Below are 20155 nucleotides of genomic sequence, written 5' to 3'. Positions count from 1 at the left end.
TGGCTCTTTCCTTAATTAGCTTTAGTCACGTGACAAGAGTCCCAATCCCGAGTTTATGTGAACATGGTAGAAGGCACGGATGAGTTACGCCAGGTTTGCTGAATAGTCGGCTGATATGAGAAAGCAAACAGCGCTCCTCGAGCAGGCCAGGAGTGACCATAGAGAGAGAAGCACTCTCTATGCCTAAGGCAGTGCTTGAACAGAAAAACCAAGCCATGGTTTATATACAGAGAAACAGAAAGGGCCCAAACTTCAGCAGGAATCAAAGTAATGAAGATCAATGCATAGAACAGTGGATAGCGTCGATGAAGTCCTACTTTAAAGCTTGTAAGATTCCAAAAAGTTGAACTTGTGCAACACCTGAAGGGGAAGGCAAAGCTAACTATAAACCTGGAGGATAGCACCACAAGAAAAGTTTTAAGACTCTTGAGGAACTGTATGACCACAAAGCCCCTGTAGGCACAAGAGCAGAAGGGAGCTTTAACGACTGCAAGCAGATGGCCGGTGAAAAAAATTAAAGTATTTGCTTATGACCTCCAAGAAAAACGTCACAGACTAAGACGACATGATCCAGATTGGAAGGCTACGTCTGTGAGACGAAGATGGTAGGCTGATTTGCTACACCTGTGGACAAACCTGGGCATACAAGACGAATATGCCAGTATGGCAAGGGAAGGCCACGTAGAGCTAGACCCCCAGCCTCAGGACATGAACAGGCTAAGGAACAGGCACAAGCAACCATTAGCACGATGTCTGCTAAACCCTCTATACCACTTCCGGACCCACTGGAGGTGGAGCAGAGGTTGGAACCAGAGAGTGCTTTTGGGAATTGCTTTACCATAGATGTGCTCATTGATGGTGTGAGGACATGCTGCCTTCTGGATACCGGCTTAGAAGTGACTACTCTGTCCGAGGGACACTTTTTTTTAGTAGTTTGAGGGCAAAAATGGTAAGTCTGCACTTATCTAGTTTCTAATTCACACACACACCAATGGCAGCAGAACTGCCATGCAAGGCGCTAGCCTGTCATCGGGAGCAACATAGGGTTCAACACTTCGGCATGTAGTCCGCCAACACTACGGCTGTGGCTCTACCACCTGAATCACAGCCGCCCCATCTGCTGCCAGATGGGCCAAGTCAACAGCCACAAATGGACTTGATATCTAATCGGATGTTTGTACGCGGAGAAAAAGCTCTATTGCAAGTGTGTGTTTGTGCTACAAGATGATAAGACTGATGGAGAAGAACAAAGCGGTGCCCCAAGGATATTAGGAATAAATGTGCCCAGTGAAATGCTTAGCCCGTTTACTGGCCTGGAAGGGGTCCAGAAGATGGATCAGCATAAGCAACACGTCGGGAGTCTTCATCGCGATGAGGACAGAGTATGTGGGCCATGATAGGAAGATGTCAAGGTGGCGAGTAGACAGGCCATCCTCATTCCTCCATGCAGTGAAACAGTCATTGAACGTCGCTGTCAGGTACCCCTGAAAATGAGACGGCATCTCATGGTGGAGGCTTCCTCAAGTGCCGATATGCCCTCTGTGCTGCAAGTTGCCAATGTTCTGGCACACCCGGTGAGACTGATGAACCCAAAGCAGGAGCCAGTTGTTTTGCCCCTGAAGGTGAGTGTCACGGAGCTGTGTAAACCAGAAAAGGTGTTGCAAAAGGAGCTGGTAGCATTTGAAGAGGCTGTTGGGGAGAGGCGGGTTGGGGAGCCATGTCTCAAAGAGGCTAGAGTGGAGCCCTAGCTGGTAAGGTCAGATCAAATAACATCAACTTAACCAGTTGCTAGAGAAGCACCATGCTGTTTTTACAAGATGATTATCTGATTATGGTTATACCACTACGGTGACGCATTTTATTCCAACAGGCAATGAGCACTTCATCAAACAAAGACATCAAAGGATTCCCCTCTACCTCAGGAGGTCAAGCAATACGTTCAAGATCTGGTTGCACAAGGGGTGTTAAAAGAAAAAGAGAGCAGCAGCCCTTGGGCATCACCTGCAGCAGTGGTGATGGAAAAAGGTCAGGTATGTGCATTTATGTTGTGATTACCAGAAGCTTAACAACATAACGCACAGAGATGACTACCCTTTCCCAAGGGTGGAGGAGTCATTGGATACCCTGGTTCATGCTCGCTTTTCTCATCCTCGGACCTCATGGCAGAATACTTCCAAGTGGCTGCGGCTGAGCAAGACCAAGACCTTTCGAGTTTGAACCAATGGACCCGCATGCCGTTTAGACTCTGCGATGCCCGAGCAACATTTGAGTGCTTAATGGAGGCAGTCCTGAACGATCTGGCATTCGAGGTTTACTTGGACGACGTCCTATTTTGTTTGAAAGCTATGTCGGGAAATTAGACCTGGTTTTTGTGCGCCTGCAAGAACACGGTCTGAAACTCAAACCCAAGAAGTGCTTCACGGGCAAGTTGATGGGGTGCGAGTGGACATGGAGAAGGTTAAAGTCCTGGAAGATTGGCCAGTCCCCCGTTCAGTAACAGTCGTCTGTCAGGTGGTGGGCTTCATATCTTAAAACCGATGGTTTGTTCCCTATTTCACACAGCTAGTAAGGCCACGACATGCCCTGATGCAACACGTTGTGTGGCGTGAAGAGCAGCGTTTGATAAGCTAAGGAAATGCCTGATGGTGCCACCTGTACTCGCGTATTCCGACTTTAGTCTCCCATTCATTGTAGCTACAAATGGGAGTTACCTGGGCCTTGGGAAGTCCTGAGCCAAAGACAAGAAGGGGTTGAACGTGTGACAGCCTTCACCAGCCGACGCTTGTGGGGTCCGAGAGCAGTGACAAGAATCGTAGCACCTTTAAGTTAGAACATCATTACGTTCACTGTTGTCATGGACCACAACCCGTTACTGTACTTGGAGACAGCAAATTTGGGTGTGGTAGAACAAAGGTGGGTGCCCCAACTTGCTGAGTTCAACTTTGAGGTGCATTATACGTCTGGAAGACTGAACCTGAATGCAGATGTGCTCTCTCGTATCCCGGTGGCTCCAGAGCCGGAAGTTGAGGACACTAAGAAAGCCTTACAACGGACTTGTGTATGAGACACAACATGGCCAAGGTAGGCAGTGACAGGGGTATCATGGAGGCTCTGAAGAGATATTTCCCCACTATAGCTAAAGATATATGATGTTGGGTATAGCACTCTAAGTGTTGCGCCCTGGCAAGGGATGTGTTTCCCATGATGCAGACCCCAATGAACCCGCCCAAACGTCACCAATCCCCTAGAAGTGCTCGCCATGGATTACACCCTTCCCTTCTGGAACAGTCAGGTGGAGAGTCTGAAAACGTCCTTGTGATATGTTTACCGATATGTTTACGAGGTTCAACACGGCAACGCCAACGAAGGATCAAACCGCGAGTACCACAGCGACTGCATAGAAAGACTGTGTTCTGATCTAAGCTGAGACTCAAACAAGCAAGTGCGAGCGAACAACAGCGCACTAGAACTCTTTTCTAAATATATCAATGATCTCTTAAGCCCTAATAGACGGACTGAACCATGATGTAAATTTTGCAAACAGTGCTGTTTTTTCAGGAGCTAAAAAAAAAAAAAACACTCTTATTAATGATATCAGCTGATGTAATATTTATCTGATGAATCATTAAAGTAGACATCCGGTAGTTCTAGTTAAACAGGGATTTACTGATATGATATCTCTCAAACTCGAATAAATAGCATCGTAGTATAAGTAACAGTAATATAAGCTTATTGCTTAATATATGCTTATCTAAATGATATGAAATGATATGACTTAAGCAAATACAGAGCATATCGTTTGATGGCTGCAAGACAACTAAGGTTTCACAAGATTGTGTGATCAGATTAATAACATTCCCGCCATTCAAGAGAGCACAGACAAAAAAAACAAAAAAAAAAAAACAACGTGAATTATTAGCACCCCCAAGTGTACAGAGTGTTGTTCAAAGGCACTGTATTCACAACGAATTTTCTATACGACATTCAATTGTCGTAAAACATTGCCAGTGTTTCACCTGTGTGATTTCTACTGACGCGAGTACGTCAGTGGAACTTTACTAAGATTGGCTGCGTTGAAACATCATTCAGAGAAAAGGATTACGCCGTTTGTGTCGAGCTAAGTGTGTGTCGCATAAGTATACCAACTTTGAACCTTATCTACATTTTGTAGTGCTACTCCGTGTTGTTCGACCAATTCTGGAATATAAATTTCCCTTTATACGGATTATCTTGGTTATTCCGAAGGAAAAAAACAAAATAGGCTTAAAGATCTGGTTAAAAGTTCATCAACGGGGGTGAATATTTACGCAATCCTAACTTTCACCTTTTTCTAATGACGCATTTTAAAATAAATTTGAATACTGTTGCAAACTACAGTTCTCCACCCCCACCCCCTTTTAATATTTTGGATATGTACATAATCCCATATACGTCCAGTACCACACTGCAAGACTACAGAAATGTAGGAAGCAGTCTGGCATATCTGTACCTGTCTTGCCTCGGGGAATGGTTCCAGTAGCTCCACTCCATCAGCATGGAGCTGCACGAGCCCCAGCAAGTCTCGAGTCCTGACCGCCTCATACAGGTCGCCTTGCCTCGCCGTGGCTGTGGTCGCCGTGCGCCGTGCAAACCGATGCTCTACGTACTTGGCATTGATGAACTCCTTCCTCTCGGTCCTGTAGGGAAACAAGCAGGGGGTCAGATCTTGTCAGTTATCACCAGTAATATTATGAAATGTCACATTATTATTATAATAATAATAATAATAATAATAATAATAATGTGAAGCGGAGAGCAAGTATACTCACATGTCACTGGATGGCGTAAGCTTTGGCGAGGGGCTTGGCAGGTTCCCCTCCAGGATTTCATTAAAACTACTGTTTCCTATATTCTTGGCCAGCTGTCAAAAGATTAATAGTAATAGTTACAAAATGACCAGCTAGTATTCGTAAATCTCAAAATAGCTACAAGGTCAATTCTGATATTTTATTAACTCGTATGTTTGACTAACATTCAGTAAGAAACCTAGTTACAGAATTGTTTCTGTACATAGAATTGACTTCCAAAATACAAGCAAAGAAATATGTTTTTTTTTTATTTTTTTTTTTTAAAAACCTGCGTTTTCTGTACGTCATACATTTTATTGTTCTTTAGGGCGGGGCGATATATCAATATGATATAGATATCGTGATCAATGATTACGTGATACACCTTTCTGATATATCGTCGGTATGGTGATGTATTTTTTCCAAAATATTTGCAGTAATTACAAATGAAATGGTGCTGATGCCGTTGATTTGAACATTTTCAATTTGAACATTAAACAAGTTTTTCGTTTTTTTTTTTTTTAAACATTTTTAAAAACTTAATCTTTTTTATCTCTGTAGGCATTAAAGAATTAGCGTCAAAGTCAGTTGAATGGTTTGCAGACAGTTGGTTAGCTAAATTATATATCGTGATGCGCATCGCCTATCAGAGAAATGATGAAGTATCGTGATATGATATTTTTGTCATATCGCCCAGCCCTATTGTTCTTGTTTTATTTTGGTTTGGTGTATGAAGTGGTCTTAAAAAAAAATCTTTTTAAAGCCTAGTAAGGTTAAAATAATATTTAAAAAAAATAAAAAATACATATGGGCATCAGTATTGTTACTCAATTTTTTTTTTTTTTTTTTTTTAAATAAATTCTCATTTCTGCAATGACAGGTTCGTGCCTTTTTGCATTGTTTTGTTAGAAACCTGCAGCCTCATGGCTGTGATTGTAAAAAGATGACATTTCTCCTCTTATAAAACACGAGTTCACTCTAAAACGAGCCGTCATTCGGCTGGCGTCTCTTTAATCAACCAGATCAGGCACGTAACACCATGTGACGGTGCAGATCATCACAGAAACATCACACACGCCTCACCAAGAGTTCAGAGGTGCCTAGTTTGTCCAATTCCATGGACTGTATGCGTGAAATATGGACGCCCATCTCTCTGTGGATCCCTGAACACTCGATACAGGTCAGGATGCCCAGGTTAGTAGACAACCATTTAGGCTCTGCATCAAAACACACACACAAGGAGAGCACACACTGATTGAGCAGCAAAGGTGAGGCAGTGAAAATCCAGCAATGTTGTTCATATTAAATCCTGAAGGGGGTGCAAGACACCATTTTTTTATTATTATTATTATTTTTTAAAAAGACAGAGGAGATCAGTGAGGAGATGAACGGGAACAGAAATTTCAGAAATGATTTTCCAAGAGAGGGAAAAATATACAGAGAGACGGATTACGGCAATCGGAAGAGGAAAAGATGATGATTTCCCATCACTCCCTCAGCAGCTGTATTAGAAACCCCCTGGCAGCAGTGTTTACTAGTTGTGTTTTGTGTTGTAATTTAATGCGAGGGTAATATAACAAGTCGTGTTATAAATGTACAGAAATCTTTGTAAATAAGAAAACATATATATTAAAAAAACCTTGCTATTTTGTAATATTACTATTGCACTGAATATATACATACATACATATATACATATACATATACATATATATATATATATATATATATATATATATATATATATATATATATATATATATATATATATATATATACACACACACACACATACATATATATACATACATATATACATACATATATATATATATAATTTTGGGGGGTACAAATAGTAATACCACAACAGTAATATATTTCTGACTTAATTCACTTTTATGCGTTAGACCTCATGGCTTTTATTTTGGCGGAAACCCACAGGAAGTCCTCATTTTATTTGGCAACAGTTTTTTTTTTTTTTAAATTCACTTCTCATTACCAATCAGGTGAAATGCTGTAAACCTCTGCCCACAAAATTGTCTGAGATTACGTGAACGTAAAACCAAAGTGAATCTGGCGCGTGTCGTGTCTAAATGCAGGTTATAAGCGACTCAAACTCACAGCACAGACAGAGATGAGGTTGATGTGAAGCGGCGTTTACTGTGGACCGAGTCGCTCTAAAACACTGATGAACAGCGCACACTCTGAGTGCAACACTGACTACGTTTACACGGACAGCAGTGATGTAATCACTGACCTTATTCTGAATAAGACAGTATTCTGATTAAGGTGTTTACATGAGTGGCTTTTAGAATACTCCTTTCACGTTCAGGTTTTACGTGTTATAGAACGTAGATGGATTAACGTCACACGTCATTACGTCCCCGCGCCACGCCGTCCGACGTTCCCTCTAGAATTTCACGTATCGACGTACGGTCGGTCTTCGTTATGGGACCGTATACAGTCTCGGGTGTTTCAGTTTTAATTTTACGAAAGCTTCAAGTGCGGTTAATTATCTGTCGTGCCGTACGTGCAAACAGACGACTGCTTGAAGCCGTGGGCCGCGTCCCAAACCGCGTACGTACCTACTATATAGTAGCTGAGATGCATGTATTTCACCTACTATGTACTGTAGTAGGTACGTACGCGGTTTGGGACGCAGCCGTGCTCTCTTGTTTACCCTCAAACGGTCGAGCGCTGCCGTGTGTGTACGTGTCCTGTCGCACAATGCGGTGAAAACTCCCACACGGCGTTAATAGTGTGATTAAGGTGTGTACATGTCTGTAACGCACGTCCATAACGCGAATAAAACAGGAACACTCCACATGTTTTAATTAGTAGAGGTGTAAGAGCCAGGGTAGGATTTTTTTATTTTTTTATTAGGATAATGTGGGGTCGGCGTTTTAGGGGTTAGTTACGTGTTCACGGAAGAGGCGGGTCTTTAGCTGTTTTTTGAAGACGGGGACAGATTCTGCGGTCCGGATTGAGGTTGGAAGGTAATTCCACCACGGAGGGACAGTTTCAGTCAGATTCAGCCCGTAAACAAGAAATAGACTTTGATGGTTTACGTGACGATTATTCTTCACTTATCCCACAGCGCTGTTTCTCTAATCTGATTTTCTAGAACAGCAGCTCTGACAGCAGCGCTCGCAGCACGCCGATTCACACACGTTTATCACGTCGATGCACTCGTTCCAACACATCATCCTTTCTACAGTAACAAAAGTTCACACGGTGGACACGACACACACGCTTGATGGGTTTTCATACGCCTTGCAGAATCGCCAAGATGTTAACTGCTTTAAAAAAAAAAAAACATGAAGGATCATAGAAATTGCATCTTTTCACACTCAGGACGTCTGAGCGACTCGTACACGACTATTACAAAAGCTGCAAACATTCACCGATGCTCAAGAAGGCAACACGATACATGAAGAAACCGGGGTGTGTAAACTTTTGAACGGGACGATAGGTGTAAATCCTTATTATTTTGGTGAAAAGGTTGTTTATTTTTCATTCAGTCCCGCCCTTCAGAAGCTAAATAACAGTTACATGTTTTCCAGAAGAAAAACAAAAACAAAAAACTTACACCAATCACCCTGTTCAAAAGTTTACACCCCCCTGAATCTTCATGCAAGTGTGTTGCCTTCTTGAGCAACGAATGCTTGCACCTTTTGTGGAAGTTTATATTTTATTTCAGTAGAGAGATGTAAACAGAGGCTGGTGATGGAAGCGTTCATATCGAACGTTATATGTGGTTTTATTATTTTGATCGAGTGATTGTAGCAACTAAAGAGAGGACGAGAACGAGAGGGAAATGGGAAAATAATATTCAGAGACTGCGTGTGTGTGTTTGGGGCCGTGCGTCTATTTCCTCTGCATGATAAACACTGACTCATTCAATGTTGCGACTCCAAACAGAGAAGCCACACTCCGACTCAATCACACACTCCCGCATAAACACACACTCGGCTGTCTGACCTGGCGCTCCGCAGTCGCAGCACACCTCGTTGCCAGGTATGCGTAGCACGTCCTCGATGATGGCTTTGCTCAGATCCTCCAGACTGTCATCCCCAGCACTCTGTTCACCTCGGAATGCCATGTTCAGAGCCTCCTCCTTACTGTTAGTCAGCACGGATATCCATCTGAACACACACACACACACACACACACACACACACACACACACACACACATTACTCCAAAGGCATGAGCAGACATAGAACTTAACGCATCGTACACATACGGTAATCATAATCAGGATCTCACTGCGCACACACAAGAACACACACATACGGTAGCCATGGAAATATCTAGAACCTCACTAGAGACGTTCCAAATTTCAATATTTGAATATCCATTAGAGCATGATGAAAGCCTCTTTAATGGGCCTAATCAAGTATCATTTTCCACAGCACATGTGTTTACATATTTGAGAAATATAACAGAGAAAAAGTTGACCAAACATAGGTGTATGAAAAATTTTTTAAAAAGGGAAAATGTGCAATTTCTATGGTTATGGATTTTCCCGATTCATGCGATTGTCCATCCAGTCAACCAATCATGTGGCAGCAATGCATAAAATCATGCCGATAGGAGGATAAGAGCTTCGGTTAATATTCAGATCGAACGTCCGAATGAGGAAAACTGGGATTTCAGCGACTGACCGGTCCGGTCCGAGTATTCCAGAGACTGCTGATCTCCTGGGTTTCTAGAGCTCACCCAGAATTGTGCGACAAAACATCCAGCAGTTCTGGAGGCAGAAATGCCCTGTTGATGAGAGAAGAGCTCAGTAGTGGAGACATCGCCTGGTCTGTCCAGTCTCTTTGAACCTGTCTCCACTGTAGCCTCGGGGCGTTTTCACACCTGGCTCGCTTTGTTTCGGAATCTGGTGCGTGTTCTCCCTTTGACTCGGTTCTTTTAGACCAGGGGTGTCCGGTCGTATTCGGAAAGAGCCGGTGTGGGTGCAGGTTTTCATTCCGACCGAGCAGAAGCCACACCCGAGTCTATTAAAACCCAAGATCGACTGATTAAACAGGTGTGGCTCCTGCTCGGTCGGAACGAAAACCTGCACCCAAGATCGGACCCCCCTGCTTCTAGACGTACATGAGATGCAATCCGACCCGACGGACCGACGGACCGACCCGTACAGCACCGCACGAGCCCGTTTGTCTTGCTAACGGCTCGCCAACACGGATCGCGCTCTAACTCGGACCGAAGACGAAGTGAAAGCGCGCCATCGGAGCTCGGTCTGACGAACACGTTTCTGAGCGACTTTCAAAAACGGATTAAGAGACAAAACCAAAACAGAGGTTTACAAAGTGTTTAGCGAGGCGTCTCGAGGAGATGGGCTTTGTGAAACAACGAATCCCGCTCAAGCTGATCAACTATAACCAGCACAGCTCAAAAGAAAGCCACGATAAGCTCACAGAGCTGCTGTCTATCCATCTGGATGGATGACTATGAGCTATGAGCGGAACCCCCGGAACATAAACGAGCACGCTCCGACCAATCAGAGGACGGGGTTTACTCACATGTGACATGCATAAACACATTCGGTACGAACGTCCGCGTTTCTGAACAAAGCACAGATCTACAAATCTGAAAACGCCCTCGGACTCCCGTTCTCGGCCGACAGGAGCGGACCCCGACGTGCTCTTCTGCAGCCGTAAGCCCATCCACCTTGAGATTCAACATGCTGTGCTTTCTGAGATGCCTTTCTGCTCACCATGGTTGTAAAGAGCGATTATGTAAAGACTTGGCCTTCCTGTCAGCTCAGCCCAGTCTGGCCTCGCTCCTCTGACCTCTCATATCAACAAGTTAGTTCTGCAGGCCGAATTCCAACGCGTTATCATTTTCCACCCACAATCCATTGCAGTTTAGACCCCGATAGTGACACCATCATTCTGTTCACCATCACACTGGTATACATCACGTACCGTCCAAACCGCCCACAATTCCCATAAATACACATTTACGTCCCCGTTGAGTGCGCTCATACCCATCACAACACACACACTTACATCACAAACTCCTGCTCATCTTCTGCCTGGAAATGATACGTGCGATTATCTGCAGAGAGAGGTGGAGAGAGTGAAGTGGATTACATTAACCGCACTTTAGCGCCTTTCCACACCACTTAGCGCATGTGTAATGGACTTTAACACGTGTGTGTGTGTGTGTGTGTGTGTGTGTGTGTGTGTTTACTTACGGGAGATTAGGTCGAAGCACTTCTTATCCTCGCCCGGTTTAACCTGACAGGTAAGCAGGTTAAGTCTAACTGGCTGTCGGTTGGACTGGAGAGGAAAACAGACAGACGTCTCAGCAACACACCAGACAACCCACGCTTCATTTCAACGACACCCCCGTCTGAATGAAAACGTCTAGTTAAATACCAGAGCAGGGTGATCGATGCCATTCCAATTAGGAGCCGTTCAGCATCTCGAACGCGTTAAACCGTGTTCGTTATAACGTGACGTCAACGCACGGCATTCAGAAAATTCTAAAACAAATATATATACACATTTCCAACTGGTGATTGTATGTTGTTTGGGGTTTTTTTTTTTGTGCGTGTGTGTGTGTAAAGATTAACATGCTGCATTTCAGTGCACGCATCACAATGCATCAAAGTGCATGATTAGAGCAGACGCTGCACTCCCGCATCATTACAGCTGATTTCACTGTGTGTTACAGACCCCCTGCTGCCATCCTGCGCAAAAACATTCCTACATTAGTCACCACGCGGCAGGAGTTAGAATGGTGTGCAAATACAGCAGTGCTTCTCATACGGGAGGGGAGATGGGAAGGGGCGCAAATTGTTTTTAAGAAAAGAAAAGAAGAAAGAAAAAGAAAAAAACATACAGAGACAGGGCATCATTTGGGGACGCGGTGTGTTTTTTATTGCGTTTCGAATAGAATGTGTATAAATGAAAAACCCCGCGTTCCTTCTCCCTGTGCGTTTTGTTTTTGCCGGGGAGAGGCGGAGCTTAGCCTGACTTTTATCTCGCGGTCAGTGCAGACCAGTGTTGCAAACTTAGTGACTTTTCAGACCCCTTTAGCGATTTTTTTCTTTTGCAAAAAGACCTGCAAGCGCGAGGTCCCGCTTTCCCGCTGCACTCGCACCTCTCTCTGCGTCCGCTCCGTTCGGTGAGGGGCCGAGAGACAGACGGAGATGTAACGACGTCGTGGATAACGAGACGCGCCCTCCGTCCGCATTTACATCGTTCTTACGCGAACGTTTTTAGGACGCGAGACGAATGTAACGCGGCACGTTTTACACGTAAAATAGTCCACGTTATTACAGCTAGTTCTCTCGTTCAAAGTAGTTCTAGTGTTCAGAAACATTTTAGAGCATTCATCTTCCATACCGGTCCGTTATATAGCTTTAGAAAAGTCATAAAAGTTATGAAACGTAATTTAAAAAAAAAAAAAAAACAACAAAAAAAAAACCCTATCTGTCTATCTATCAAAAACATTGATCATCATTATACCTGGTGGGGGGTGTGCCACATGATAGGGGGGGTTTAGTTACAAAAATCTGAGAAGCTCTGCTCTACACGGTCCACGTGGATTTGTCCTCAACTAGTGATGCATTAGCTGTAGTACCTGCCCTACTTTAAAAAAAAAAAAAAAGCATGCTTAAGCGCCTCCTCTAGGAATCTGAAACCAGACAGGAAAAGAGCACTCACCGTGGCATGAGAAATGGTCAGGATGCCACCCTTCACTGAACACTTCCTCCTCTGCCACACCTTCCGCAGCCTGTGTGATCACAACCGAAAACAGCCTCGTTCATCATTTCCATGTTAGCGAACGTCAGAGAGTCTTATTTAGCGCACTGACATACAGAGGAGTCACTTCACCGCATTACTGACACTGCTTCAGTGTCCAGCTTTAAACCTTTGAACTAAAACGAGTCGTTTGCTGCATATACGCCCCCGCTCACCTTAATGACGGCGCCACAGCTCGAGGGAAACGTTACAGCAGTGGCGTGTGTTGAGATTTTAGCCCTCTCTTCCACTGACTGGGTACACAACACTGTTACAGCACATGGTGCAAGTTTGCGGATGAATAATTCATGTAATCGGCTATAAATAAGGAATAACGTATGACAGGATGCGCTATTATAGGGAAATCATCCACGCTGGAGTGGCGTGATGCGTCACCACGGTGAAGACGACGGCACGGCCACAAATAAACGACACGTCCGTCTTCTTACAGATCGTCGCATCGGCTTCGCCCAATGCTTACACAATGGCTCGGATAGATTTTCCCTCTTTCTCTCAGCTTCAAAACGGCTTGCTTTTCTCCCGCAAACAGCTCTCTGGTCTCCGCGTTGGTTTATCCTTTTTAAACGACAAACGCCGTCTTCACAGGCGAAACCCAGGGCTCAGACCAAGAGTACACGGTCAGGGCTATCCGTTCGTTAAACAATCAATCTAACAGGGCGCCCCCGGGCAACAAGAAACACATCCTATATTTTTCATCACTTGAAAAAATGAGTTGTCGAACGCACCCAGATGTAAATATCGGGAAACGAGAGCTGAATTCACGACCTACCGTCTCGTCCGTCTTCTGATCTCAAACCCGAGTGCCTTCAACGTACGGTGGAAACGATATATGCGACCGAGCTGTTCCAATACTTTCAGAGGGGACCGTATAACTCGGAGCTGTGTACGTACAGTCGAATTACCACCGTTATACACTGTTCTTCCAGGAGCAGCAGTGGCACTCACCCATCACTCTTCTTCATCAGATAGCCCTTCTTCTCACTGCCAAACTCCTTATTGCCCTGAAGCTGATGCATACTGTATCCACTCTGCTTGCTCTGTGAGTCCTACACACACACACACACACCGTTCATTAACATTTCAAACACAATCAAATGTACAAATACAAAAAGCCTAAGCAGAGCTAACATTAAAGTAGTAAGGGAAAAAATAAATTGTTTTAGAATTGGAAATGCACTTATGGAAAGTAAATGAAATCAACATTCCAAAAAAAAAAAAAAAAAAAAAAACCCTGGCCATGCTCTGAAACCACAGTTAATTATCCAGCATGGCAACAGAATGTTACTGATATCAACTTACTCTCCTAGACTTCAGTCAGAAGGCATTAAAGAGAGAGAGAGAACAAGATATAACAAGAATATCATTAAAAACAGCTAAAATGCAGCACAGAAATGAAAAGCAGACCATAGATTCGACTCAATGGCACACGTCTGTGGGTGACACAATACAGTACAATGGTATTCAATCGAAACCAGAACCATCTGCTTTGGAAGGGGACATTAAATCCCCCCCCCCAAAAAAAACAACACATAAAACATCAAACACTTCGCTCTATAAAAGCGTCCTGCTGTGAAGTCCTGACATCCGCAGCTCCGTTCCCTCGTCAGATTCTGCAAACGACTGCAAAGCCATTCAGTCCACTGGTCTCTCTCGGATCCAGCAAACTCGGATCTAACGGACGTTTTAAAGCTGAGGACAGCATACATTCCTCGTTACCTGCATCAACGATCGACACAGAACCACGTGGCGTTAAGATCGCCAGAGCTCCGGAGGTTTCGGACGTCCGGTGCCGTTCCGATCGTGTCCCGTGTGATCTCTGTAGAGACAGCCAATCGAATCGAAGCCTTTGTACAACACTGGTGTACCTACCTCTTTCTGGTCTAGCTGTAAGGAGGATTTGATCAGGTCTCGGAGAGCGGTTAGCTGTTTCTTCTCCTCATCCTGCGTTTGCTTTATCTGAACATATCAAAATCAGAATTCAATTAGAAGGGTTCAGTTAGCCCCCCCCGAGACATTTTTAAACCACGAAAGACCGCCTAGAACGCTCGTTAACCAGGACCCCGGTTTTTTCGTGAGGTCCACAGTGCAGAAATGCCTCACAGATAACGTCATTGCAATTCTATTTATATGTAGTATTATTAGCAATCGATGCAGTACGTACTGATACACACTCTCAGAGCACTTTATTAGGAACACTGTACTAATACTGCGTAGGGCTCTGAAAACAATTCTCCATGGCACGGATTCCACCGGACGGTGGAAACGTCGCCGTTATAGATTCTGGTCCGCGTTGACGTGATCGCATCACACGGTCCCTCTCCCGTTCCATCACGTCCTAAAGGTTTACACATTTACAACTCTCACGGACACTCGTATGCGTGGCGTCTTCATCGGCGAGTCTCTTCGGCCCGGGAGCAATGAAAATGAACCGTTAAGGAGATATTCGGGCGGCCGGCTGAAATAATACGGTATAATAGGGGGACACTCACATTATAGAGATCAGCTGCTAATTTCTCGATATACTGCTTCATCTTGTCAGCGGTTTTCAGGCCGTCCTGGAAAAAGCTTCAACAAACAAGAGTTTCAAATCGGTTAGGACTTTACCGCTATAACCGAAACAGGCCTGACTAAACACCAAGCTGACTTCAGCACGCGTACTGTAGAACTGTACTCACTTGCACTGTGCGTGATAATACTTGATGAGGTTCTGGAGGAGGTCCACGCCCTTCTTAGTCTTTATCTCATTCACTTTGATCAGATACTGCGCCAAACAAAAAGAGGAAACGGTCATGAGCGCACGTGCAGAAAAATACTCCTCATCACGAGCTATTTCCCCTAATATATTTACACATTATCAATATCACGATATATTATTATAACCGCAAGACACGTTTCTGAGATATTTCAGACACCGCGATATCATTTTCTGACATTTCTGTATAACAATCGGAAACTCGGATCGTCTTTAAAATGGTCAAATGTGAACAAAATGAGCATCGCATTGTCGTTCGTTAGCACATCTATGAGCTGCGACAGATATTGTGCATCGTAGACATATCTTCAAGCATCGGATGACTGGAAAAATAAATAATAATGTCGTTTTGTCCTGCAGGAAAGAAACAGAAGGATTTATAGCTATAACTCACCTCGGATAAACTGGATTCCGTAGAAACCTCGACCTCAAATCGCTGATAGGATTATAATCATTGCCCAAGACTCATCCCAGGACAGCCAATCAAAATCATGCATTCCAAATACTCTATACGGTGTCCCAAGAGTCTCCATACATGGCGGAAATTAACACTTTTTTTTTTTTTAAGCAAAATGTCTTCCAAAATTGTTCATACTTTGTTTATATTATATATATATATATATATATATATATATATTTTCAGATCTTTAAGACAAAAGAAGAACGTATAGAAATCCTTCTCATGGCTGTGGATCGGGAAGCCGTCGCAAGGTTGCGATGTACCTTAAAGTGCACCGATTGTGCGTTTTCATATATTCCCTTTCACGTAGTGTGATATCGAGCTGTTTGCGAACGTAAAAACCCTGCAAAGTTTCAAAAATCAAAGCGCACGACAAACGGAGTCGTCGACTCCCGAGAAGAAGGAATCGGTTCTGAACAGCTGAAACGACTCCTTAGTGATTCCAGACTTCACTTCCTGTACTGACCTACGTAGGTTTGTAAGAAAAAGCCCCGCCTCTGGTCTTCATCGGCCGCTCGCCGACAGCGCTAGACCGATCGCGACAGACTGGGACGTCTGACCAATCAGAGCAGAGTATGCTCTCTGAGAGGAGGAGTTTAGGACGAATCATTGAACGAGTCGTTTGTGACACTGGGCGGGGGAAAGGTTTAAATGATCAGCACGTCAAAGTGTTTTTTGACCTCGGGTGAATGTACGAGACGTTTAAAAACAAAATTAGGCAGGTTATTATCAAAACCATAATAGGTACGCTTTAACAGGAAACACGGCAAGCATGTCTCACACACACACACACACGCACGCACGCACGACACTGCTGCTAAACTTAAATTCAAAAAGACTGGAAGTGTTGCGGACCTTTCAACATTTGCTAGAAGACTCTTTGTAACATCGAAAATCCCACAATGCATTTCTTTTCGAGCTTTCTTCCTCATGTCTCCGGAGCTCTCAAGGACTAAAAACCGATATCTAGATCAATACAGCCGGTTAAACAGTCATCTTCTTCCCCGCGTTTCACATCTCTCATTATATAATCCAAACACATGCCTGACGTTACTCGCTTGATGTCGTTTATAATAACCAAACAAAATCTGCCTACTTCCAGATTCTCAGCGGGACTTGTGACTGCTGTACTGCACGTACATGGTAAACACAGACGTGCACACAGGGCCATCTCGAAGCCTGAATGATGGGATTGATCTCCCAAGCAACAGCTAAAAAAGTGCGAAAAGGATGTTCATGAGAACGCAAACAGCACGTTCTTTCTGACAGATCACATATATGTCTGAATACTCGATTCCGATTGGCTGGAAGGTGTGCGTCCGAAGCGTCGGACGCAGACGTCGTTCCAGTCAGTTTAATCACCGTTCTAAACGGATGCACCGCCTATCTACAATTGTAACCGTAGTAACGGTACGGTTAACGCCGCATACGGTAGTTCAACTCACAGCTGCGTTATCAGTAGAGACTCGGCACAGACGCAGGTAACTCACACGTACGCTCTCTCTCTCGCGCGCTCGAATAACTTTATATTATAGTTCATTCAAATCAGTGTAATGCTCTAGGGCTGTTTCGCTCGCTCTTTTGACTAATCCCTCACTGCCATCAGGAATCCGTGGGTCAGGAATTTGTGCGAAAGTTCACAAGAACTCGGCGCGAAGGAACGTCAAACCTTTTCACCCGCATTCAGTCGAAACGGCTCAGTCGGTCTGGTTTTTTGCGTGCGCGTGTTCTTTAAATCTGCCTTGACTGTGTCGAGGTACATGAAAACAGTCCCGCAGGCGAAAGCACGCGTGGGACGGGAAATCCATGCTGGGGATATTCCATACTCACTTCACACATCTGTAGCTGAAAGATCCTGCGCTCTTTCTCCATCTCCTCGGCTATCTCGGCCCCGGTGATCTCCGTGCGGATCATCCCGTGCTGTTTGGCGTGCTCTCGCTTCTCCTTCTCGATCTTCGTACTGACGGACAGATCAGATCGGAGATATTACGCTCGGCCGATACGAGCGGCCGTGGGCGTAGCTACGGAAAACGTGACACTACTCACAACTTTGCCTCGTAGTCTTTCCAGGCTTTGTCGAAGGGTTTTTTGAGATCCTGTGAACGACACAGTGTTTGTTTAGTATCTGATAGCAGCACCTTAGTCTTCATTCCAGAAAATAAGCAAAGAGAGTCATCGTGTGTGTGCCCGTAACTACTTAACGAGGAGCAACGAGCTAATCGACGGATAAACGCGTGGCTAACAGGACACGGAGAACATACTAAATCCCCCATTTACACAACATCCTCTCTACTGATAAAAACGAGTTTTATATGACAACCAAACGCAAAAACCTTTCCGTGATCGTTTTTATAAATCAGGTGAATCATAACCCCGTTCAGATCCTTTCCTGAAACACAAAGCAGATATGAGCGGATGGTTTATAAGCGAGATGTCCTGCATGGGGAGGTGTTTTAATCCTCATCCTGAGCTTTCATGAGCAACTTTATGTGCGCTTTTTTTTTGCTGAGTTGGACAGAGAGAGAGAGAGAGAGAGAGAGAGAGAGAGAAAGAGAGAGAGAGAGACAGAGAGAGAAAGAGAGAAAGAGAGAGAGAGAGAGAGAGAGAGAGAAAGAGAGAGAGAGAGAAAGAGAGAGAGAAAGAGAGAGAGAGAGAAAGAGAGAGAGAAAGAGAGAGAGCGACAGAGAGAGAAAGAGAGAGAGAGAGAAAGAGAGAGAGAGAGAGAGAGAGAGAGAGAAAGAGAGAGAGAGAGACAGAGAGAGAAAGAGAGAAAGAGAGAGAGAGAGAGAGAGAGAGAAAGAGAGAGAGAGAGAAAGAGAGAGAGAAAGAGAGAGAGCGACAGAGAGAGAAAGAGAGAGAGAGAGAAAGAGAGAGAGAGAGAGAGAGAGAGAGAGAAAGAGAGAGAGAGAGACAGAGAGAGAAAGAGAGAAAGAGAGAGAGAGAGAGAGAGAGAGAAAGAGAGAGAGAGAGAAAGAGAGAGAGAAAGAGAGAGAGCGACAGAGAGAGAAAGAGAGAGAGCGACAGAGAGAGAGAGAGAGAGAAAGAGAGAGAGAGAGAGAGAAAGAGAGAGAGAGAGAGAGAGAGAAAGAGAGAGAGAGAGAGAGAAAGAGAGAGAGAGAGAAAGAGAGAGAGAGAGAGAGACAGAGAGAGAAAGACAGAGGGAGAGAGAGAGAGAGAGAGAGAGAGAGAGAGAGAGAGAGAGAGAGAGAGAGAGAGAGAGAGAAAGAGAGAGAGAGAGAGAGAGAGAAAGAGAGAGAGAGAGAAAGAGAGAGAGAGAGAGAGACAGAGAGAGAAAGACAGAGGGAGAGAGAGAGAGAGAGAGAGAGAGAGAGAGAGAGAGAGAGAGAGAGAAAGAGAGAGAGAGAGAGAGAGAGAGAAAGAGAGAGAGAGAGAAAGAGAGAGAGAGAGAGAGACAGAGAGAGAAAGACAGAGGGAGAGAGAGAGAGAGAGAGAGAGAGAGAGAGAGAGAGAGAGAGAGAGAGACAGAGAGAGAAAGACAGAGGGAGAGAGAGAGAGAGACAGAGAGAGAAAGACAGAGGGAGAGAGAGAGAGAGAGAGAGAAAGAGAGAGAGAGAGAGAGAGAGAGAGAGAAAGAGAGAGAGAGAGAGAGAGAGAGAAAGAGAGACAGAGAGAGAAAGAGAGAAGGAGAGAGAGAGAGAGAGAAAGAGAGAGAGAGAGACACACACACACAAATAGGTGGGAGGAGATAGATACTGTAGATAGATAGAGAGAGAGAGAGAGAGAGAGAGAGAGAGAGAGAGAGAGAGAGAAAGAGAGAGAGAGAGAAAGAGAGAGAGAGACACACACACACACAAATAGGTGGGAGGAGATAGATACTGTAGATAGATAGAGAGAGAGAGAGAGAGAGAGAGAGAGGAAAAAGAGGAGGAGGACAGGATGTATTATACACTTTGTTTACCGAGCAAATGGAGAGTCTCATCGCGTGTACATTTAGCTGATGCTGCAGAACTCTTTCGTACAGCTCAGCGTAACGCGGAGGCCGACGGCCTCTTCAAAGCCACTTAGAGGCTGCGATCGTATAACAGCCGTGTGCTCATCATCGACATCATCCTCATCATCACTCTCGTCGCCGCCGTCATCCTGACCGTACCGGCATCGCGTTATCGTCTTAGGGAAATTGCTTGAAGGTCACTCCCAGCCTTCATTAGATTAACAAAACAGCCGAGAAGTTTGGACAGTCCACCTGGAGTGTTTGCATTTGGAAAAAGTAGGCTCGTCTATTGAGATATGTTCCCGAAACGCCGATGATTTAAAAGATCTTGCGCGCGTGGTGTATCGACATTTAACGCTGGTACACCATAGCAACATA

General features: G+C 44.5%; 1 protein-coding gene across 10 annotated transcripts in view; it reads right to left on the bottom strand.

Annotated features, from left to right (window-relative positions):
- The window catches only part of asap1a (ArfGAP with SH3 domain, ankyrin repeat and PH domain 1a), a 69897-nt gene that overhangs the window by 10490 nt on the left and 39252 nt on the right, over nt 1-20155 (bottom strand). For all 10 annotated transcript variants that reach the window (XM_053681813.1, XM_053681808.1, XM_053681812.1 and 7 more), the window contains 13 exons: nt 17872-17921; nt 17656-17785; nt 15289-15374; nt 15103-15178; nt 14483-14569; nt 13559-13659; nt 12515-12584; nt 11038-11122; nt 10850-10898; nt 8808-8971; nt 5910-6043; nt 4809-4900; nt 4490-4676 (listed from right to left, as the gene is read on the bottom strand). In XM_053681813.1, coding sequence (XP_053537788.1) covers nt 4490-4676; nt 4809-4900; nt 5910-6043; nt 8808-8971; nt 10850-10898; nt 11038-11122; nt 12515-12584; nt 13559-13659; nt 14483-14569; nt 15103-15178; nt 15289-15374; nt 17656-17785; nt 17872-17921 — 1311 coding nt within the window. The remainder of the gene's footprint in view (nt 1-4489; nt 4677-4808; nt 4901-5909; nt 6044-8807; nt 8972-10849; nt 10899-11037; nt 11123-12514; nt 12585-13558; nt 13660-14482; nt 14570-15102; nt 15179-15288; nt 15375-17655; nt 17786-17871; nt 17922-20155) is intronic.

The sequence above is a fragment of the Ictalurus punctatus genome, chromosome 7, assembly GCF_001660625.3.
Source record: "Ictalurus punctatus breed USDA103 chromosome 7, Coco_2.0, whole genome shotgun sequence".
Lineage (NCBI taxonomy): Eukaryota > Metazoa > Chordata > Actinopteri > Siluriformes > Ictaluridae > Ictalurus > Ictalurus punctatus.
This window is presented reverse-complemented; position numbering and strand designations above follow the sequence as displayed.